The sequence below is a fragment of the Haemaphysalis longicornis genome, unplaced genomic scaffold, assembly GCF_048455015.1.
Source record: "Haemaphysalis longicornis isolate Haplotype H1 unplaced genomic scaffold, Haemaphysalis longicornis Haplotype H1 scaffold_6, whole genome shotgun sequence".
In the NCBI taxonomy this organism is placed as follows: Eukaryota; Metazoa; Arthropoda; class Arachnida; order Ixodida; family Ixodidae; genus Haemaphysalis; species Haemaphysalis longicornis.
The window spans coordinates 95,241,963-95,265,894 of NW_027526407.1; the positions used below are offsets into that span (position 1 = coordinate 95,241,963).

At 45.1% G+C, this 23,932-nt stretch overlaps 2 protein-coding genes across 2 annotated transcripts in view; both read left to right on the forward strand.

The window, feature by feature from the left end:
- Positions 1–8,524: 8,524 nt before the first annotated feature.
- LOC144141053 (dehydrogenase/reductase SDR family member 9-like) lies at positions 8,525–19,832 on the forward strand. The gene is made up of 6 exons (XM_077672561.1): positions 8,525–8,789; positions 12,368–12,611; positions 13,645–13,851; positions 15,006–15,185; positions 17,670–17,802; positions 19,041–19,832. The coding sequence occupies exons 2-6, from the start codon at positions 12,416–12,418 to the stop codon at positions 19,381–19,383; spliced, it is 1,059 nt and encodes a 352-aa protein (XP_077528687.1). The 5' UTR covers positions 8,525–8,789; positions 12,368–12,415; the 3' UTR covers positions 19,384–19,832.
- Positions 19,833–22,643: 2,811 nt separating this feature from the next.
- The window catches only part of LOC144141056 (retinol dehydrogenase 7-like), a 38,296-nt gene continuing 37,007 nt past the window's right edge, over positions 22,644–23,932 (forward strand). Inside the window, exon 1 of the mRNA XM_077672562.1 lies at positions 22,644–23,057. Coding sequence (XP_077528688.1) covers positions 22,763–23,057 — 295 coding nt within the window. The 5' untranslated portion in view covers positions 22,644–22,762. The remainder of the gene's footprint in view (positions 23,058–23,932) is intronic.

Genomic DNA, 23,932 nt, shown 5'->3' on the forward strand with positions numbered 1-23,932 from the left:
CATACTGGTGCAACTAGTAGTCGTCACTCGCCATCCACCCACTGCAAAGCCTGTACAACTTTCTTGGTGACAAATTGGATGTCTTTAATGGCTCCCTGGCTAAGTTTTGTGTAGGGCTGAGTAGTGCTGTTTGTAGCTAACGGTATATGTCTTACTCCGCTCAAACATTCTTGTTATAGCACCTTCATTTGTTAGCTCGTTACTGCATTTTATTCAACTTCTCGTTTCCGTATCTTTTATCCTTACGTCACTATCTCTAATTGGCTGTGTGTTTACTTAACTAGTACATTATTTGTGGCTAACTCTTCCGTCCATAGAGTGTGATATCATTGTTATTACCGTTTATTGTGCTTTTATTAGTGTAGCGTACTTTTAGTGATACGTGTCCTATGTATCATGTCATTTGGTTTGTTTTTATGTTTGTTTACCAGCACTAAGACATCACCGTCGTTCCTGGGCACTGAAAATAGGTTGATTGATTGAACTGATTAATTGATTATTATTATTAAAGACCACTGCCGCAGAAAATACAAGAAAACCGGGATTCAAATACGCTTCCCGCTCACATTGTGGCGGATGGTGCCTGCCACACTGCATTTGTTCCACGACCATTGCCTTTACTGACATTAGTTACCCCAGGACAGTTCTTACAAAGGAAAGAAGATCTTCGTCGCGCCACACGAGCTCTAATTCCACCGTGTGGAACGGACCTCCCTAGCCGACTCGCTCGCTGGGAGGAGGTCTTGCTGCGAAGACTTCGTGTTCGTGTAGCCCTCTCTCCCGCTGTTACCCGGGAGTGGCCACCACGCTACCATGCCCCGTTCGACCAGAGCGGCCCCTTTTGCACGGCTCCTGCCGAAGATGCCGACACAGAACATTTGCTGTGGACGTGCCCTTCATTGCAAGCGGCCAGAACACGACACCTTCGAGGCACAGGCCTCCACCCTGGCAGACCACCTGACCTCCATCGGTGGATATGGGGACCCCACCACCGCTCCCTCCTTGCGTTTGTTCGCGAAACGGGAGTTAACCTATACTTGTAGCATAGTATTTATGCCAACGGGCATACTGTCGCAAAAAAAAAAGAACAATGGAAGGAGGACTTCCGCTCTTACCGTAAAATATGTGAAAGTCTTTATGAGCGGCATCAGCTCTCCCATCTCGATTTTGTGGAGAGCAGGGTAAATTCCAGCCCGCAACATTTTGGAGATATATTCGACCCCGTAACAATAACACTTGAGCACATCTGTCTTGTTCATTCTTCAGGGGAGGACGTTTATGATGTGGCCAGTTATTTTGAGCAGCAGTTTAGTACTAGATATTGCCGCGAACCGTGCATTGGATTTATTTATTTATGTTTTTGATTTTACCTCCAAGCCCCCCCCCCCCCCCCGAGCGGTGTTACCTGTGTGCCAAGTCAAGCGCGTGTTCCCTTGATTGTTATGTAAGCCGCACTTGTCTCTTTTGAGAGGGACAGTGTTTCGAGCTAACGTCACCAGCAAAGAATAATCTTCTTTGATCTAGAGCGTTCTTGATGTCATTCGACGTTTCGAGAAACATAGGCGATGAAAGATAAATACCCGCAGAGCAGACGCCGTGGCATTCGATTCACCGACACTCGCCTACGCACGTCACTTTGTTGACTGCTGCTTCGCCGTCTGTGTATTTTTTTAGTTGTTACGGGAGCACAAGTTCGCTCCAATAAAGTTGTTTTTACTTCAAGGCAACTGTGTCATCTTTGGCTTCGTAACAATATGGCCAGAGCCATGACAGTGAAATAAACGTAGCATTTAATCAGGCACATGGCTCTTTCCCAGTGCTTTTGAATGAGCGGTTGATTCTTGAAAGTCTAAGGCGCATGAAACCGTCGCCGTCGTGTAGCCCTATCGGAATACCTCCTGCTATTTTAAAAACTTTCAGCAGCACTTTTGTTCCCGTTAAAACTGGGATATTCAGTCGCTCTGCGAGAACAAATATGTTCCCTCGCGAGTGGAAAATTTCTCGAGTGCGTCCCATTTTCAAGCAGTGCGCCAAATCAGATGCAAAAAACTATAGAGCAGTTTCGCTCCTTTGTGGTGCCTTCGAGCTTTTTGAGACAGCGCTGCACAAAGTATTATCAAGTTCTGTGCAACATTTTTTTTACAAATAAACAGCATGGTTTTGTGTCGGGAAGACGAGCAAAACTAATCTCGCCTTCTTTGTGGAGCAGGCCTCCGCTGCAGTTTCCGAGAGGGGCCAGTCGGTCGTTTTCGGCTGTGACCTGAGCAAAGCATTTAATGTTGTTTGCCACGCGTTGTTACTTGATAAGCTTTTGCAGTCGGGCATTGATACGCCACTCGTGGCACTGCTGGGTTAATTGTTATCTAGGAAATCGGTTCCGTTTCATTAGCGTTAATCGGCAGACGTTCTATATGTACAGATCAACCAGTGGTGTGCCCCAAAGCTCCGAGTTGGGCCCTCTCTTGTTCTCTATTTTTGTAAAGAATGTGCCAGCCGCAGTTAAAAAGTCTTATATTCTCTATGCTGAAGATATCAAAATACCCAGACGAATTGAGTCCACCAATGACTGTGTTTCCCTGGAGGATGATATATTCTTCTTTGCTAAATGGTGCTAAGAAAACAGAACAAATCTTAATGCTGCGAAAACATATGTCTAAGAGCCGAAAAACGAACCACATTTTATTTAGCTACAGTATTGATGGCGGTTTGTTGTCTAGAGTCGACGAAATCCAAGACATCGGTCTGCCCTTCGACAGCGCCTCAACTTTTTCGCCTCATATCACTCAACTGAGGGGGGGGGGGGAGGGCGCGCCGCTCGCTTGGTTTTGTATGCAGGTTTTCACGAGACTTCCAGTCTCTTCACTCGTTCCTAAAAGAATTCCTAACACTTTATATTTCTGAACTTGAATATGCCTCTTTCATCTGAAATGGAACTTGTATATCTAATTTTCAACGTGTAGAGCATGTACAGACCAAATTTTTATCAATATTTATGCATAGTTTTTCCTCCCAGCCTGTCCCGATAACTGTTTCTTTAAGTTTCCGGCGATCCCACTTAGAACTTCACTCTACAAACTGCCTCATGGTACTATTTCGTGCCCGGAACTGCTTGCATCAATCAGTTTCCGTGTTCTGAAAAAAAAGCAACAAGGCTTAACTATCCTTTCAACGGAGCTGGAGCACTTAGCAGATGTTCTCCTATTTATAGACTGCAAAGTCTATGTAACGTTCACAACGGGGAACTTGATATTTGTCCCTATCCCCTTCAGGAGATTTTGGCCAAAGTTGTTAGCAGAGGCGCATTAAGTTTATTTCGGCACTACTTCTTTCCTTCGGTTATTTTCCTCATGTGTGCGTCGATGTCACAGAGTTGGTTCCTATTTGTTCGTGTATGATGATGCTATGGGTGTGATTGTTGTATGTATTACGACACACTTTTGTAGTCAAGTCGTCTTCGATCACGCATTTCTAATAGGCCCGGGTGCGCCGCAGCAACACATTTTTTAGAGCTGATAATTTTCTGTCATTGTCCATAAATATTTTCCTGTATTTTTGTTCTCATGCATTCATGCAAAATTGAAGCGTCATGTTACCCCCATACTTGTGGCCATCTTTCTTCCACTTACCTTGTGCTGTGGATATGCTTATTGTATATAGCTTTTCGCAATGTATTAGATATTACAATCTATACTAATCGGAATATAGAGGTGGGATGGCATTATTTTATTTATAACCTTCACAGTGTTATAGTTTGTTTTTACTTACTGGATGTTCTTACTCACTGTTAATCTGTCACCCTCTGATATATTTCAGCGGTGCCTTTCTTTTCCCTTTCAGTATACCAGCACGAAAGCTTCGGCTGGTCCTGGACACTTTTAGAAACATTGATTATTAATATTATTATTATTATTATTAATATATTATTAACGTTATTATTAGTAGGAGTAGTAGTAGTAGTAGTAGTAGAAGTATTAGTAGTAGTAGTAGTAGTAGTAGTATATTATTATTAATATTATTCGTCTAGAGGTGTGACAAGGTCCTGCCAGGGATGGGGAAAGCGGGAAAGGAGGTGAGAACGTCTACATACTCTCGTGTATCCCAATGGTACTTGGGAAATAACAAAGGGGCATGACAGTTAATTTTGGGTGCGCCCAGCCCAGAGGAGGCGATGCCCACTCCAGCAGGGATTTGATGTTCGCGGACGGTGGGCTCTTCTCGCCTCCGCGAGCCCCAGCACTCCTACAGCATGTGATGCATTGTGTGCCTTGTTGGCGCGTGGCACAAAAAGAAGGTCTCGATGGTGATCTCCATGCAGAGCTCGCCACATAACACTGGGATGCAGAAATATGTCCCTTTCATCCCTTCCAACTCTTTTCTAATTCCTGAGAAATGGGATGGCGCGCTGCCCAGCTCCCTGGTGGAGATCCAGCAGAGAGCGGACGCGTGTAGGCATTTATTAGTGAACACCCCCAACTGACACGTGCTACCACCAGGGGGCACGTTTGAACATGCACCCACGAGCTTCTGATATTCCATTTAACGCAGGTGGTACGTCTGAGCACGTAGTGGGACGGACGTTTCTCGCATCACTACACTTCGAGCCCACACGTACTACGTCGCTATATCGCGCATTTGCTGTTTTTGTGCGGGGGTCCATTTGAAAGAGGAGCAGTAGGGCGAATTTTATTGATTGATTGACTGATTTATTTATTTATTTATTTATTTCTTTATTTATTTATTTATTTATTTATTTATTTATTTATTTATTTATTTATTTATTTATTTATTTATTTATTTATTTATTTATTGTGTTGTTTAACGCGCCGAGGCTGCACAGGTGATAAGGCACGCCGCGGTGGAGAGAGACAAAGAGCGCAAACTTTACTTTGCAAAAAAACAAAAAAGAAGCACGTGGTCGGATTCCTCATTTCAGGATCCCGTTGGAACTTGCTGCCTTCTCCGCACGTTCCATCAGCCGAGGCTGAGTTTCGCTCCTTGAGCTGGTCAGTTCTCTCTCCCACTGCTCATGGGAAGGGTTGGGGTTCGGGAAAACATTTGGGTTTTTCTGGCAGGCCCACACCATGTGGTAGAGGGTACAGATCTCACCACAGGGTGAGCAGGCGGCACTGTAGAGGTTGGGATTGATGGCGTGAAGTTTAGATAGGTGTTGAGAATGTTTCTCTGCAAAAGCCTGAGTTTATGTTTCTGTTCCTTGGTGAGTGACGGGTGGGCAGGAGGATACTGCTGCCTGCTCAGCTTGTAGTGCTGTGTGATGCTTTGGTAGGTTACTAGGGGATGAGCCGCTTGAAGCCAGTCGTCTCGCGGTGCCCGGTAGGCTAATTATCGGGCTGTCATGTGGTCCACGACATTGCCGCGAAGAGACGAGTGGGCAGGGGCCCAAACCAGACGGATCCTCCCTTGAGGGGGTCGCTGGAGAAGGATTCTTGCAGCTGGCCTTGATATTCTTCCGCGGTGGTCGCTTCGGCATGCTGCTTGGGAGTCGGTAATGATTGTACAGTGAAATCTGGATATAACGAACTTCAGGTGACCGCCGAAAATTGCTCGTTATCCTGAAAGGTCATTGTAGCGAAAATCGCAATAGTTAAGAAAAAAAATAGTATTTCAGTGCCTAAAACAACCTACCTGTACAGCAGTACCTGTAAACAACCAGTAAACAACCTAGCTGTACAGCAGTAATTATACCAGTGTAACAAAGGAAAACACCCGTACTCTTAAATATTATTCAACTTCTCAGAAAAATTATAACTGACTTGTAGTTGCCAATAGGTCAACTTTGACCAGGAATGATAGTAGTAAACGTATATCATTCAGCGGTAGCTTCGTCTATGGGGACTGGCAGAAGAAAGCGGATAACACGCCGGCGCTACTGCAGTCATAAGCTTGCAATTGAAATGTCGCACCTGCATCAAATGATGATTCAGCAAAGGTACGCATAATTTCACCTTCAGCTGCTATCGTCATTGGCATGCGTATGAATAAACCTGGCTGTGATTGGCCAGTATGTGGGATTCCCCCGCTTCTCACAAGAGGTACGTAACAAGTGAATGGTCTTTGCTGTACATGAAGGAGAAAGCGTTTGTGACCACCACTGAATAAAAAATTACACCATCTTCCCGTGGGGAACCCTGATGAGGATGCGAAGCATCGTGGCGGTTCCGTGTGGTTCCATTGTGTTGCCGTTATGTTGAGTGATCTGGTTTTTACTAGCACCAGAGGGAATTCCGCGTCCGGGTCCACACCGGTGGCAAAGGCACGCAAGTGCTGATGTGTTACGGTGAGTAGGCGGTGGTTCTGGAGGCGCCGAAACTCGTCCATCATGTTCTTGTCGATGTTTTCTTTGTGGTAGAATCGGTAGCCTCCGTCAGCATTGGTGAGGTAAAGGTTGTTGACATTGGTGCACCGGCGGAGAGCAATGTACACGCCCTCTTCTTCGCAGCTTCGTCTTCTCCTTCTTCTTCGGCGGTTGTTCCCCTACGGGAAGATAACGACGGTGGTTGAACGCGAACCTATATCGTGATGGATTCTTTGGTTGGCCACTCCCTAGGGGCATCCTGCCACAATCAGCATCAGAGGCGCTGCGGACGGGGCTGGTTGAGCTGCAAGGCGCGTGGCGCTCCCCGCCACAGCTTTCCCACGGGAAATTCAACATCCTTCTCTAAAGTTTTCAGTTCGTCGTTTCCGTTGACGTTCAGCTTCACGTGCCTTCGTTGTATCAGTAGCTTCTTGACGTAGTTTGAATGAGTCAAGGACATAAAGCGCGTTCGTAGCACTTGCTCCTCTCCCGGATTTGTAGCGTAGTAGGAAGAGCACCGCGTACCTCCCGTTGCGGCCGAAACCGGGCACCGCAAACTATTTCTTTTTTATAGTGTAGAATCGCGCAGCTGTGGGTGTAAGGAGGAGAGTTGCGCATGCGCAGTGTGAGTGCGGACGCCGACGCGGGACATGCCGAGACCATAAGAGACTTTCGCATCTAAAAGAATGAAGTTCAGTCTTGCATACATAACCTTTATTCGAGGAATCACCCACTTCTTTAACAAATTACCACACTTGTCGTCGTTGCCGCTTAACGCTTCTTCTAAAACTGGCGCACGACGCTGCTGCTCCGAAGAATCAACGCTGACTGCATCCCTGTCAATAATGTATGACACATTGTTTGACGGACTGATGTTCCTAACAAGAAAACGTATCCGCATTAAAGGACCGTGCAACATTTTCGATAAGTGTTTTCACTCTTTTCGTCCCGTCTGGAAGCACTGCGAAAGCTGTAGTTATTGCCAGCACGGAGCGGCATGGCGTCATTTGCTCGTCGCACCAGATACACCTTTTATTTTGTGCATTTTTGTAAGTTAATATCGAAAAGCGTTCACTGCTGCAACTAAAGGAAAGCAGCCGCTACGTGGCCTTAGTGACGTAATTCCAGCCATCGAAGAACGTCAAGACCAGGAAAGAGAGAAAAATATTTTGAGCGAGTTTCCAAGTTATCTCCTGGGCATACAGCAGAATTTATGGCTGAGGTTCTTTGCGACCCCATAATCTAAGTACGGGGTGCCTTGAGTGACTAGTTCGGCAAGCATTTAAGATTTCAAAAAAATTTGAAGAAAGGGTTGCAGGGTCCCTTTAGCTAAGCAATAAATGCTTCCTCACCCACGCATGCTTCATTCTCCCCCTTCCTTCCCGATCCTCACAAGGCATACTTTTCCCTCTTCCTCCTCCCTCTAAAGAAAGACGACAATAATTGCTTTTACGTTAAAATGCTGTAAAAGTACAGGACAAGTTGAAATGGGTAACTTGATACAGTCAGTTCTGGCGTTTCTTAAGGCAAAAGTATGCCATTTCAACCCCTTTTCTTCCTCTGACACTCTCCCACCATGTTTTCTTTTCTATTTTCCCGATACACGATGTCCTTACCCCTATTTTAGTTGTATTTTCATGCCCCTAGCTAAAATTGGCAGCCAGCCAGCCTGCTGCGTGGTTATCAGTCACGCCTTATCGGATAGTCGATTCGGTGTTCTTCGAAATAAATTTAAAATTTGTTGGCGCATCGTGCAAAAACGTTTCACGTTAGTGTGGCAACGGATTTCTTCTGTGCTTTGTAAACAATTACGCCGCACTTGGAGGCTCCATTGTGAACATTATCATTCGACGGCACTGACTCTACAATGAGGTAACTAGTAGAGAAGGCTGTTGGTTGGAGCGTAGCAGCGAAGGGAAAATCTGAACGCAGCGCTTGTACTGGTAGAGCGGTGTCGAAGAAGCCGCTTTCATGAGTACATTAGGTTAACCGCTACCCTGCTACTGCACCCAAACAAACGGTATGCTGACATATCACGCATAGAGAACACTGCTTACCTGTTGGGCTTTTTCCGCAACGCAAAGATATAATGGGCAGGGAGCTCGCACGAAGAATAGGCGATTGTTTCATGGCGCTCGGTAAACAAAAGCAGTCCTTTTTTCCTCTTTCGCAGACGTTCTTCAGGAATGTCTCGGATTAGATTAGTCCTCGTGGCTTGTCTAGGCCGTGAATATTCCACTTACCCGTTTCGTCGTAGGCACTATGGTGCCTCTGCTCTTGCTCGCAATTACAAAGGCGCTTTCCCCTTGCCAATTCAGCGCGTGAAGGAAATGAGTAGCTTTGTTAAGGAGACCATGGACCAAGGGCCTCAAGGTTGCAGAAGAATAGTTGCTTCACCCCCTAACATGGCCTGGGCAGTAGGAATGAAAGCACATCTGACGTGAAGACTTTCCGTTTCTCGGGATCTCGCTTTCAGGTTAGTCGTACCTTTATTTACTCTTCCGTAGCAGGAACGTTAAGGTGAAAGATAAGTTGTCCACCTTGCCTTAGCGACTAATGAGTATTGCGCGAATATTTTAACGGTTCGCTTTTTACTGATTGTGGCTGTGCGTAGCAAAATTATGGTTTTCATGCAGGAGTTTTGGAACAATTGAGGTAGCGATCGGGTGTCCACAGTAAATAAAGGTGAACAAAAACATCGAGTGAAATTATTTTGGCTATTTTAATTCACTTCACTTTGCAGCTTGTGGAATGTGCCAAAACGCTGCTGCTCAGCAAAGCAAATAGTAAGGTTCTCAGACTCACAATTTATTGATTGCGAATACCTGACGCTTGTCATGTGCCCACTGCATGCAGGCGGAGGATATTGATTGGTAGAACGTGACAAGCATGATTCGCCAAGAAACGTTTGAGTGGACCAGCTATAACCTGATGCTTTCTCTACTTGTAGGCAGCACTTCATAAACACGTACAGAGGTAAACAACGGGAAGTATTGCCATGCAGACAACTGCCAACGTTGCGGGCTCAAAAGTTTATACAAATGATGGTGAAGCCGAAGTGACAAAGAGGGAGTAAGGTTATATTAAGTGGGGAACACTTTAAGGGCCACGCTTTTCGCCGTAGCTCGTTCGGGGTCACGGCGTTACGCACCCAACTAGAGTCTTTGAAAATAAAACCACCTCCCCTGGCCGATATCAAACCTAGGTCACTCGCGTTACGAAGCTGTCTATCCCACTATGCCACGGAGGCACACGTTACTCATATGTAACGTATTTGAGTGATCTTTGTGCTGGGCCGTTGACACTGAGGCTGTCGTTGCTATGCTGCAAAAACGCACAATTAAACCTGGATGTAACCAACCTCTATGTAATAAATTCTCGGATTTAACGAAGTTTTTCAATTCCCCATTGCCACCCACATTGAAGCCCATGTGTTTTCGATGCCTGTGTAACAAAATGGCGCGGCGGTTAGCCTTGATGTAACGAAGTCGGCGAGCTCTTTAGACATTTTCTTTTGCACTTTTACTAAAAAATAGACGGGATCAACTAACTATTTTAGTGAATACTAGCACTACCGTAAGGAGACACCAGCAATGGAAACGTCTGGAATCGCCTAAACCAGAATCTCGTCTTGATGATGAGGACGATGATGAACCTAGGGGCTAACACCATACAGTGGCTTTTCTGGTTTTGCGTGTGTAGCGTGACACCACACACTCCACGTGTGAGTGCGGTTTCGGTTCCAGACCGACGTTTTGAGGTGCTAGGCCGTCCTGTCGTCGTGTAGTCGGGCTTCTCTGCTTCTATCTGTGTTATCGGTTCGTCGATTATGAGTGCTGCTTATAGAATACGAAAAGTCGCGTCTGTTGAAGAGAAGCGCACAATTTTAAATGCCGTGTCTTCTGGCGAAAAAGAATAGTGTTGCCGCCTGGTGTAGTATCCCAGCTAGCGCCCTCCCAACAATGTTGAGTGCGGTGTGAAGAGCATTAAGTTCGGAAAAAAGCACGCTTTCAGCATAAGTTGGGTTCTTGTAACTCGTTAAGACACCCAAAAGTGTCAAACGGCAAAAGTGATGCTAAAGTTCCTTCACTCTTGGCGAGCCTTAGATGAAGGGCGAGTTCACCTTTACTGATTTCTAGCATTTTGGCTTTGTTTCTGCTTCATCCTTGCGAGCCTTAGCTCAAGACCGGCATGTAACGGAAACGTGGTTGCAAAGTAAAATTGCGAACTTTTGTCCACTTGGTTACATCCAGGTTTAACTGTACACAGCGGTGCTCTTCGATCTGCTGCGTCGGACTCACCGCGGATAGTCCACGGGTACCCAGTCGAGTATTCCCCGAAACCGTAGGGATACATGGGATAATTGAATGCAGGAATGCTTCTCGGGGAGTTCATGGTGAGCCCGGGACTCTAAATCGAAGAGGTCCAGCAATGTAAAATAAGTAAAACGTGATGAATTAACGCAATAACTACCGCAAAAAAATATTAGGAAGCGAATTCAGTGTCTCTTTATGGGCATTTACAGTGGCTGCGGCGCCCTCTTTTGACTACTTGTACCATGAACTGCAGGTTGATATTGAAACTAGCGACGAGAGGGCACCACAGCCCCTATTGGCGGGAAAGTAGGAGAAATTCCGCCTGCATGAGGCAATGGTGCACACACGCGGCGTTCCTTACTAATTCTACAATAATTGCAATAAACAACCGAAACGCAAGGTACTCACAAGTATAACAGAAGGGAAACCCTCGTGAATAACTACACAGCACTTCACGTGGAGTGGACCGGCTTTAACGTTTTCATTGTCAAGTTCACAGCTTTACAAATTATTATGTATATAAAAAGAGCGTTTTACTCTCAACTGTTCTTACCAGAACGTCAATGCCCGCTGCGCTGCCGACCGACCATGTCGCGTGGTAGGTTCAGATGCTCCGCAAAACGAGCATTTCAAAGGCGCCTCCTAAGTTACACAAGGAATGAATTGTGAGCGTATTTCGGATTTACGCTCTCACTAGAATGTTCAAGCAGATACATTTATTCAAAGTACCCTTAAAGGCCCTCACGCAGGAGGGTATTAGATAGGGGGTGGTCAATGCAGCCGAAACAAACATACGAACAAAAGTATATACACTGAGAGAAACAGAGCATCAAAAGGACAACGCATGCGCGAACACAAATATGATAAATGTAATGTTAGCTCGAAATAACGCGTAAAAAATAAACTCAGTAGAGGCAACAACAAGCAAAACTTTTTAGAAAAAGAACAATCTGTCAGAAGTTATACAATAAAAAAGCGATAGTTTTGTTTTCAATTCACAACTTCCGTGAGTATTAGTTGATTAAAGTTAACAGCATCAATGGCGGTGGCTATGTGTGATGGCAATGCGTTCCAGCCAATGATTTTACGCGGAACGAATGACCAAAATTAGTGCAATGTATGACATGGTAAACGCATCACTTTGAAAGGATGGTCGTGTCTGGGAAGAATGGAGCCTGGTGAAAAAATCGTCATGAAGCAATGGGTGGTGATAAAGTTTGTGAAAAAGTTACTACGTTGCAGCTGTACGTCGTTGCGACAAGTCGAGCAGTTCTGCACTAATTTTCAACTCAGTGACCTGGTCAAAGACAACTGCATTTTTTTTCCAGTGTCAAAGACAACTAAATTTTCTCTTCGCGACCCATTTAAGGGCACGCAATGGGTGCAGCGAATGTTCCCTTCTGTCTTTTTATTGCTCCAAATTGGAGAAAATTGTCGTCATGGTAAGCTAACGGTTTTGAGGTGCCACGGACGTTACAGTAGAGATACATTGTACACAACGAAAGCTCGCGTTTCCGTACCTATAGTTGGTTGGCAATAGTAGGGTGTTGGTTCAATTTGTCGTATACACTGATATTGAGGTTGAAGGCGGGTGGGGGTATTTTTTGAGGTAGCTGTGTGTTCGTTTCATGTTCTGGCGTAACTAGTCAGGCGACCGTCTTGCTGATACTGCTAAAGAATTTGAACGATGCCTTTCTCTCTGCAACCGTTAAAAATATATGGTAATTCCATTGCGCAGGGTGTTTCTGTACAAAGCCCAGTTGCGGTGTGGAGAACCAGTGCAAGGATGCCGCAGCCGACCTTACGCAGTGAAATGTTGTTGAGGGCAGCAACTTCCGTGATCGCATGGACGTCGGAGGCGGGAATCAGCGTCTGCCTTGGAATCGCAGTACTTTGCTTTGGATACTGGTTATTTTGGAACGCTCGACGAGCCGTTTTCAACAAATTTATCGAGCCGAGTGGAAAGAGTGTTCTCATCACAGGTAAGAGCGTTGCTTGCTAGGAGTGGACTTCAAGCCTTAGTGTATTGCACCGTCCTATTACTGCAATATAACCTCTCTGTTTATTGTTTTCATTCATTATTTCTCCTAGATAAGGAATTTACCCTCATAAATCGAGGGGTAGAATGTGCATAAAGTTTGAATACCCAAAGCTAAAAGTATGCTGACATAGACTGAAACTCTTAAAAATTTAAATTCTGGATATTTTTAATTCGAAGTGGTTTGAGTCTGAAAAACTCTGTTTTGCGACGGCCTTGTGTGAATTTCTGGCTGCGAGAGAAAAGCAGTTATTCCCTCTTAAAACTAAAACATTCATCTGGTACTGTTCGGTGGGGCAGCCTAGGGGTACCCCATTGCATTCCGGTGTTACAAGCACGTGTGCGAATTGGGGATGCTGCCCGCGCCCTAGTGTCCGAAGTTTCTCCGCCACTATTTTCCATGACTACTTTGCTGCAGCATGTTTTCGCAGTAAATGCCTAAGAAAAGCGGGTACCAGCCATAGTTTAGAGTAATCAGCGTAAATGAAGGCAGTTGCGCGCGATATGCTGTGCAAGGGGAAACAGTAGTTTAATTGCTTCTACGTAGGTGAACTACCTCCCTTTTTCTCACGCTGCGTGCCTGAAAAGGAAGAGATGATTTGGTTATAACACTGCAAGGTGTCTCATGTCATGACTATCCTGTCAGGCAGTTCTCTTCATTTTCAAGTGGAGACTCACGCCGTGCACATCGCATACATGTGGAGATAATCTTGAATGTCTGTGTTCTACCAGTTTCATGAGATTCTTGCTTGAGTGTGGCGGACCAGTTTCACTACAAACCCATATTACCTGCTTTGGAGATTCGTTTTTGCCAGTTTACATTTTCTTGCAATAAAACAGCTGCGGTGGCGAAATCGGGTAATTTTTCCAACACTGCCAAGAAAGTCTCCAGATTGTGAGGTTGTCGGTTGAATGGTAAGGTCTGTACCTGTACCATTTTTGATGCAGACTGTAATTATTTTGGGTTGTATCTACAGGCTGCGATACTGGATTCGGTCACCTGCTTGCAAAGAAGTTGGCGGAGGACGGATTTTGCGTCTACGCCGGTTGCCTCAACTCCACAAGCGAAGGGGCTTGTAGGCTCCGGCTCGCGGAAAATGTCCAAGTTCTGCAGCTGGACGTCACAAAGGAAGCAGAGATCAATGATGCATTCAAACTTATCAGCAACAGCGACAACGGCACAGGTTAGCGTCGGCGGATATTGAGGGTGGCTTTGCTGCATTGTGTAACTAAGGTGCAGGCAGCCCTTTATTGTTTTTAGGGTAGTTTCAATTTCCACGTGTTCGGAAAAGAGGCTGTAATGGGAAAGGCGGCATCACAACATAGCGAGTGCTGCAAATGCAAGGCTAAATATGTCAGCTCCTGGCTTTAGGCAATCTCAATGTAACAAGATGCTCTCGAGATAATAGTATGTTTTGCGTATACCGCCTGCTTTTATTGTGACAGCATTTTAAAAGGACCATAAAACACTTGCAATAAACGCCTTCTCTTTTTCGCTAGTGCCTTGAAGCGCTGCGAAAGTTTAATTATTGGCCGCGCACAGCAGCACTGCGTGATTTCCTTGCCGCCACAGATACACCTTCCAGTTTATGTTTGCTTTTCTTAAAATACTTTAAAGCGGCTTTCCAATGCCTTTATTCGTGACAGGAAATGAAGCTGGCCAATAGCCATTACATCGCTTAAATGACGTGAATCAAGTGCGCCAACAATGTCTACACCGAGAAAGAGAGAAAATTTTTTGAGCAACTTTTTAAGTGATTTGAAGGACGTAGAGCGGTCATATTTAGCTGGGTAATTTGTGATTCTTAATCTAAAAACTGCACGCGATTGTTTGTTACATTATGAAAGCATTCTAGATTTTGAAATGTTTTAAAAAGTGTTGCAGGGTCATGTCAGTTAAGTCACTTAGAAAGGGTTTGTTGAAGCTGCTAATAATTTGTCTCTAGGAATGGTTGTTGGCCAATATATTTCAGAATGGTTGGTGTCCGACCTATTTTTTTGCAACTAAGCGCATGTAATACCAAAAACTTCCACTTCTGTGCAGTCGTACCTCACCGTCATGCCAGAAACGCTTACACTTTTAGGGTGAGAATATGCATTTTAGTATTCAAGAGAGGGCCCACGGGCTGTAATAAGACCGTGTTGATTTCACAGAGATTTTTTCCTGAAACAAGGATACATTTTCTGCTCTCAATATTTATTTAACAAGTGGGATACTGTCGATGATGATTGTATTGCCGACGTCTGCAGTGCTTTATTTGATAGCAGAGTACAACTATTATAGTGTTTGCTGTGTTGGCCGAGTACAATGAGCTTTCTATTACTACGCCGATTGCAGCCCTATGGGCGGTTGTGGCAAACGCTGGTGTCGGATCAATGGGAAAGCTGGAGTGGTACAGTACGGCACAAATTCGCCGCCTCTTCGACGTGAACGTCTTCGGAGTCACGTCCGTGGTCCTCAAGTTCTTACCGCTTCTGAATTCACAAGGTAGAATTGTCATCGTGGCCAGCATGTTCGGTAAGTTACACAAACCAGTACAGTTAATATCTTTTTCCTAAAGGGATGCTTGTGATCCGACTAGCAATGCGGCAATGAAAGTCATCCCAAGTTGCACGTCCTCACCTCTGTTTCGGATGGTTACACAAGTTATGCGTTGTACGTCATGGACGCCAGGGATTCGTGACCTCAGAGAGAGGGAGAGAAAGAGAGGAATTACTTTATTATTGGCCCAGTATGGGGTCACCGTGGGTGGACTGGGAGTCTTTCTACTCCCTCTTCAGTCATCGGCAATGAGCTCCTGCTTTTTGACGGCGGACTGGGTCATCGGGAAGTCTAAGACTGAGACTCGACGTGCGAGCTGAGCCGTACCATCTCCCACTGCTCCGGTGCAGTTATCATTTTTCTTGCTTTGTCTGCGGTGATGATATCAGGGGAGGCCCACAGCAAGTGTTTCTGGTAGGCCTTTCCTGTGCAGTTTGTACATCTGTCACTGCGCAGTTCTGGATAGTAGCGTGTGCGTACTGCTAGATTTGGGTACATCCCTGTATGCAAAACTAACAGTGGAGGATGAGGAATGAAACAGCCTAGCTTATTTGAGTACCACGGTTCCGGGGAAAAACACTGGGCTAGACGAGTCCAACCAAGAAAACCTAGGAACCTTCTGGCTGTGCGCAGTGAAGTTAGAATCCTACATGGCGACTCGGCGTGACTTGTTGGCATTTTAATGCTCCTTCCTTGCCGATTGCTCTATCCATGGGGCCTGGTGATTATAGCGTAAGAGACAATGAAACCCAGACGCCGAGGGATGTGACATTGAAAACAATAAAGTGGATAGTAAAACCTTGTGAGTGTGGCGTCACGACGATGTTTTTTACAGCGCTGTAATTTTTGGCAGTCTCGTATGGAAGCTGTCAGGTTTGTGCCAGAAAGGCGCTGAGACAAACACCTAAAAAATACCCATAAGGAGGCTGCGAAGGGACCGGTGTTCTTTGTGTACAGCGCTAGAAGCTCCCACTGCTATCAGTTATGTTCAGCACAGTAAAAGTGTTAGTTAAGGGGATTATACAGTGTGTTGCGACGGTAATTGGAACACTTTAAAAATTTTTCCTGAGCGAACCGGCGCTCTGTTCGCGCTCAAACTTCACACAAAGGTCGCATTTTGTGGTCTATTTTGTTTGACACCAGGAACAACGACGGTAGTTACCTGTTTATCCTGAAAACAAATAAACCCGATTTTCGCCTATGGGAAAATGGCGGCGATTTGGACGTGCGAGCCCGAAAACCGGGTTTTCTGATCGTCTGTTAGCTCATTTCTAGGTGCATTTTCTGATCGTCTGCTGCACCATTTGGCTCCGTACGTGAATCCCAAACATGCGTTTAACTCTGCAGGTGGTCCCGTCGTTCCAACATCAACTTGCGCTGGCTCGCGCGTCCAAATCAGCCGCCATTTTCCCATAGGCGAAAATCGTTTTTATTTATTTTCAGAATACACAGGTAAGTACCATCGTTGCTCCCGGTATCAAACAAAATAGACCACAAATTTCGACGTTCGCGGCAGGTTTGAGCGCGAACAGAGCGGCGGTTCGCTCAGGAGAAATTTTTAAAGTGTTCCAATTATCGTCGCAACACCCTGTATAGCTCGGGCCACATGGGAATGGAGGGATTAGCAAAAACAAAAAGTGCAACCAAGCGAGAATTGTGCACGTGTCGCGTCTCTTTAGTCTGACTTGTCAAAACCTTTGTTCTTGTACTCAAGCAACCATCGACAGCCATCCTTGATGTCGTTACAGGCTATCCGATGCTCGCTTCGTGTGATGTGTCATGGCGGTGCAAGACTCATGGCAGTACTAACGTCATGACGGGAAAAAAAAGCGCAACGTCAGAGCTGACCCGGTCGAAGCAGTTCGGATTTTGGGCCTGTGACGTTTACTCAGCTTGCATAAAGGGAAGCTTCGTGTTTCAACCCCCTTTCTCTTAAGAAAGGGGCTTTGATTTTACGCACTGTAGTGTCTATTACTGAGTACCGGTTGGTCAGAGTGATTTCAAAGGGCATTTCTGCTGACTGGAGGGTCGCAGTTACCTCAGTAGGCAACGGAATTAGGTTTGTTATTTTGCATAAACGTAAATGAATATTCATCTAATTCTTGCGTTCGCATAGCAAAATTTTTACAAACCCTCTGCAATCGGGAACAAATGACTCTCTTGCGGCACCTTCACTTTTGTGACGACCCTCTTCCAATACCGGCGCTGCCACATCGTGCAGTCTTGACGTAGAGAGAACGCCTTCACGTCATCAATGAAATCTGCTAGTTTAAGCTGGGCATTTAAATGGTGATTGCTACCGGGCTGTAGGGGCGATGCTCATGACGTGATATATGCCGCTGGAAAATAAATACACGTGATCCACGTTCACACTGATGTAGCTCTGCCCTGCATCTAATTTAAGCGGAATGCTTCAAGACGCAGAAGAAGCACTACAAAATCTTTTCGTTCTTGACACAGGTCGCATGACGGCTCCATTAATTGTTCCATATTCCATGTCCAAGCACGCCTGCATTTCGTTTGCGGATGGTCTACGAAGGACATTCTACAAGACAGGACTTTACGTTTGCACTATCGAGCCCACTGCCTATAGGTAAGGCAACTTAGCGAGCAAATCTGATTTTATTTGTGATATTGCATGTCCTCCCGGGAATTATCTGCACTTGTGCGGACATCACATGTGCGCGGATATTGTTAGGGCCGATGTTAAACGTAAAACTAATGTGGTGATTCGACATGTGATTCTGTTCTTGCCGACAGTTTTAAGCGCGGGAATTACAGCCACTGGGTCACGTACGGCACGCTTGCGTATAGGGTCAAGGTGCATGGTATTCGGTCAAATTTCACTGGCTGTTCACACGTCTCGGCGGGGTAATATTCCATCACCAATAAGTGCCCCATTGCGTGAATACCCTGTCGACGTGGCCGAACAATGGTTCCTGAAATGGTCGAGAGCTCGAAGAGAATGACGGTAAAGAAATTAAAATTACGTGAATGTGGGTGTGGGATTTGAACACGTAGCCAATGGGCTGCGAGTACCACGCTTTGCGTGGCAGTATAATTTTGTAGTCCCACGTAAACAGATTCAAACAAAGGAATAGTCCGCATTGCCAATCGACACATTGCTTACCCACAGAAGTTCTTCATTCAACCAGGCTTCTAATGCAGTGTACACTCATGCCACTTCATTTATTGCCCCGGTGAAAATTTGTTTATCCTAGTATCGACTCCTGTTTCTCTCTGTGCGAAGTTGCGGGTTCTTTTCCACCACGGGCGCTGATTTTGTGACTGCGAAAAAGAGAAACCTCTGTTGTTTCAACGTTCCGGGGCTTTTTGAATTACGCCAGATGGTGCACATTACACTAAGCAACTCTACTAGAGCACGTCCGATTCTGGGCGGAGTTTCTACGTGTAATTCCCGTGTTTGAACTCATGGCCGTGGGGTCGTACCCGCATGTTCATATCGCCCGTCGGTTATGGTTCGAAACGGTCGGAGAACTACACCACACTACCAGGAAAACGAAAGTATTTTGTTTCATAAATGTGGATCATAGCCTGCTGATTTGCTATGTTGCTTCATTATTTCGCACCAAACACCGCACGCAGTAAATTTCACTCCAAATTGTTTCTATTACGGGAGCCAATACGGTCGCTACAATGTACGCGAGCCTGCAATACCAGGAATTGTACGCGAGCCTAAGAACCTGCACAAGTGCGCGAGCGTTGCAACATCTGAAATAAAGTCTTCAAGGCGACGCAGGAATGCGGTTTGGTTTGGCTTAAACCTGTGCGCAATGCGGAATAATATATATTCAGTACTGTTACTTTCAGGACTCCGATGGCTGATGAAGAAAACGTTGCCAAGAACATTGACGATCTCATAGAAAACCTACCCCCAGAAGCACGAAAGCAACTCCCACCCGGAGTGAACAAAAAGGTGATAAATCTAGCAAGGGTGTTTCGGAGAGGCTTCCTGCGTGATGATCCGGATGAAGTTGTTCGAGACATGAGGGCTGCTGTGATGGAAACATGGCCCAAGGCTCACTACAGAACAGGAGGAACCTTCGACACAGTCACGCGTCTCCTGAATCACATCCTGCCGTCTGAAGTGGCTGACTACGGTTTTGACTTGGCTATCAACTCTACAAGGGTGAAGAAACCAAAGAGGACGTGAATTTGTCCTAGTGCCTCTGCGAGGCTTTACAACGTACAAGTAGGACTAAGTCGATATCGTGTACACAGAGTCACTGATTGATGCCATGGAAGTTCATCTCGATCACTAGCACAGCAGGAAATGGTCAAGGGTATAAATTAGGCGTCGTTATACCGCTGGCCAAAAGAGGCTTTACGTTACGCCTAAAATGTGCGCAGACTGGTGAATTCGTAAATATTCGTTGCAATAAACAAGTAAAAAGGCGGGTTTGCTTGAACAACAACGCTGATTTATATTACTCATATATCAAAGCTTATAACACCATAATCGAAACGGAGCAAATAACGACACAAGCTTTATTTAAAGTAAGGCATTTAAGTAGTAAAATTATTTAGTCTTTCTAAAATAAAACAAATTGCAAAGGAAGCTTTAGCCCACCAAATCAGGCCAATAAAATGACTTTCAACGAATGTAACCCCATGCTGTCTTTATTCTTACCGCAAACTAGAAGATTTTTTCGATAAACTGCAGTAATAAGAACGTTTTCTTTCGCAAGGAAGAGGCACACAGTTTGGGAAGGTTTTGGTAAAAATCTCAGAGAATGAGGTTTTACGAAAGTCGTCGTTGCTATTTAAACCAAAAAGACTAATGGAAGGCGAAACTTTCATTTTATGCGCCTGCAACATATCCTTGGCGTCAATTGCTTGGTGTAAATCAGACTTTTTTTTTCTCTAGGAAACCGCGGTAGATAAAGCAGGTGATCATCGCCGAAAACTCACGTGCAGCAATTTATCATCTCTTTTTTGGCTCACTGGTCTGAGATATCGCGGGGCTCAAAATTGTTTGGGCGGGTTAGCGCAACAAACATAAATTTATTACAGTTAAACCTGGATGTAACGAACGTCTATGTAGCAAATTCCTGGATTTAAAAATTGTTTTCAGTTCCCCATTGCCAGCCCCATTGAAGCTCATGTATTTGCGTCCTCTATGTAACAAAGTCGTCGCGACGGTTACTCTTTATGTAAGGAATGCGGTACGCTGATCAGCCATTGATTTTTGCACTTTCTCTAAAACATGGGCTACAGAAATGCACTAATTTAGCTCATTTTGCCCGCACCCCAAACTACCATGCGTTTGTACGTGTCTGCGGTGTCGGTTATGTACTAGGACTGCCTGTCGGAGCGTAGTCGCGTGTCTTCATTGCTATCTTTGGTGTCGGTTCGTCGGTGATGAGCTCTGCTGCCATTAAACGAAAAGATTTGTGTTTTTAAAACAAACACTTAATTTTGAATGCCGTTTCTGCCAGAGCGAAAGAAGAACGTCGCCACCCGGAAGAGTAACCCAGCTAGCACCATCCCCCCGATTTTAAGTGCGGAAAAGAGGATCAAGTTCCTCAAATTCATAAAAAGGTGCCTTTTCAGCCTACGTTTGATCTTTGCAACGCGTTGAAGTACTGAAAAGTCTCCAACGAGAAAAGTAATACTTACGTTATGTTTGTGAGCAAGGGTGTAAGTGAGCTGACTTCTTTATAGTGCCATGAGTTCATCAAATTCATGAAAAGCCGCCCTTTCAGCATACGTTTGGTTTTTGCAACGCGTTAAGGTACAGAAAAGTGTCCAAAGGCAAATGTGATACTTACGTTATGCTTGTGAGCAAGTGTGTAAGTGAACTTCTTTAGAGTGCCATGTAGTGACTAAGCTTGTTGGAAAGGAGCTAGCGCAAATCGCGCAGTTTTTCAGTGTGAAATTAATCCTCAAAGGGTGAGTTCGCCGTTACTAACGTCCAGCTGGTGGTTTTTCTTCTTCTTCACTCACGCGAGCCTTTACTCGAATCCTGGATGCAACGAAAACCTACATGTAACACAAATTGGTAATTTTTACCCGCTTCATTATATCCACGTTTAACTGCATTCACAAAAGTAACTATTGTTTTAAATTGATGCGTTCGAAGCATAGTTTTTCTGCAAAATCTCAACACAAGCTCCTACAACTGCTTATCAAAACTAGCATTTATTTCGCTATAAATCGTCAGCCATAGAAATTTTTCCTCCCTATTTCGGCAATTTCCCCAGCTGTGTCACTCAGGCAAATTACCATTCCTTGAGAGAGGAGGTTTCTTCAGTGTCATTTCCTGTCATTTATTGACCTTTAAAGGCCCGAGGGCATTCTATAAGGGGAGCGGGAGGGCTTTCTCATGGTGTGTTTTGTGTACATTGTCACGTTGAACAAGAAAAGGACACTAAACATGAAACACATATACCAGAATAAATGAAGAATGAGAAAGTGCAAAGGATCAGGGCAAGGTATAACCACGTGAAAAGAGCAAATTGCATAAACAGCACAGTGCGTAATTAGATGTCACGCAGGGCGGTTCCGCGTGAATCTGCATCGGAGACCGGAGCAAACTGCGGAAGGTTTGCAGCAATTGCTTTGCGTGTTGTGTCCCGGAATCTTAATTTTGAAGTCGGCAAGTTTGGGATGCAGCGTTTTGAATTGTTTCGTGTGTTCGAATGATTCTCAATAAAATATCAAACGTGTGCAGTTGAGACAGCGTTTTCAATTGCGTCTACGAATATTCTCTGTTCTGGGAAAAAAAAAAGGTACGCAACGCATTCTTTCCGACGCCAGCGTCGAATGATGACAACCTTCGAGGAAACTCATATACCCCCGCCGTCGAAAGACGTAAGAAATATTATGAAAGACTTTGTAGGCCCAAACACCTCTCTTTCTTGCTCAGAGAATGACACACGTAATATTCTATGATAACAAGTTTTACAATACTTGTTACCTTTGTTTCTTTCGTATTCACTGTGCTGTGCTTTTACGGAGCATCTTTTTTGTGACGCTTGCCGGCTTTACTTATGAGTTACCAAGGCCATTGTAGTAATTACGAGGCACACATGTATAATGCTTGGGAGGAGTAACTGCGCATGCAGAGGCTGTTAGACCAGATCATTCTTGAGCAGAATACTGTCTCTCGTTCCCTGTAGTTCCCGCTTGCAGGTCGGTAGCGGAAACGAGCCATTGTGTCATGGAAGCCGTTAGCACCTTCTATATAGAAGCTAATGACAGAACTAATGTGGTGTGGAGGGAGCGTTACTATTAGAATTTATTCCACTCTGTGATTTCGAGAAAGACTCGCTGCGACTTCCCGTTGCCTTGTCTTTTTCGTTTCAAAATGGCAATGTTTCGTTCTTTCCTTTTTTCGAAACTGCTTATTCTGTAACTTTATCCTTTATTACTCCTTGGAGCTATAGACATGGAGACATACGGTCACTGCTCAGAACGAGGGACATACAGCTGAGCTCGCACTTGTGCATTCCTGTGGTTGGTGTGTGCACAAAGTTAGTACAGTGCGTCCGGATCACTTGGGAACCGCTCTACTAGACTCCGCTTTTTTCATGAGGCGGGTGGAAGTCGTGTCTGAAAAAAGAGTTTACAGTGTGAGTTTACTTATTGCAATACACATGCCGTCTCCTTCGCGGCAGGGAAATTCGACTGTGCCACATCTGACTGTGCCTGCAGCAGTGCTGCTATTCTTACTCGCCTCGCGATCGCCATTGTTGGTTGATATTGCGGCGATTGTTGGCATGGTATTGCTAACACTGTGCTCAGGATACTTGCTGTTATGCTGTGCTCGTCGTGCTTTCTTCAACGGCACCGTGGTTCCGACTGGAAAGAGCGTTCTTATAACAGGTGAGAATGCAGTACCTTTAACGCCATTTTTTGTGGTCACTTGTACACTCCAGAAACTATATTTATGGCGTAGTATCAATTGAGCTTGATTAGAACCAATACGCTTTTTCTGTACTGACACATGTGGCGGGAACTTGGCGTCTCACTAAGCACTTTAAACGGGAACTTAGATCGGCCCGACGTCTCACGGAAGAATGCTAGGGGTCACACCTAAAGGTAATCAAAGCAGGTATATGAATTCGGGAAGAAATTTGTGTAGACGACATTCTGGTAGAAATTATGCGAGACAAGTGGGTTTCGGCAGGACACGTCTTGCATAGGAGGGACAACAGGTAGGTCAAACGTTTAACTGAGAGGCTGTCAATTACCCTTGAGCAACTAAATGCTCGATAAGAATCGAAGGAGGGGGTAAATTAGTATAATTTGCCGCAAAACGTGACCCGGCTCGCTCATTAGCGTAGTGGCTGGAAATCACTAGGAGGGGCCTTCGTCCTGCAGAGGGCGGAAACAGGCTGATAATATTGATGATGGTGATACTGATGCTGTTGAAGATGATCACTTTCGCCCAAGTTGTATGACAGCGTCACCAACACGGTAGACAGTTCATTCCACCTATTCAGTCGTTGAAAAACAATCACTACGCCTAGAATCAGTTCTGCGCAGAAAACTAGCATTTATGTATTCTTTTGCTAGCACTAGTACGCTCTTGAGCCGTAAATTGTGATACGAGGGGAATGTATAAGATGTAAAAAATGTATGAGACAAATGTAAGTGTAATAGAGAAACTCTGACCATACAGGTGTACTAAGGAAATCCCTACAGAAAGTGTACACATATAAAGCGTGATGCATTTTGTGTTCATCTCAGTTTTATGC

Coding starts and splice junctions, on each gene's coding strand:
- LOC144141053 (XM_077672561.1), top strand. CDS start 12,416: ATGCCGCAGCCGACCTTACGCAGTGAAATGTTGTTGAGGGCAGCAACT. Junction 12,612..13,644: donor AAAGAGTGTTCTCATCACAG/GTAAGAGCGTTG, acceptor TTGTATCTACAG/GCTGCGATACTGGATTCGGT. Junction 17,803..19,040: donor ATCGAGCCCACTGCCTATAG/GTAAGGCAACTT, acceptor TGTTACTTTCAG/GACTCCGATGGCTGATGAAG.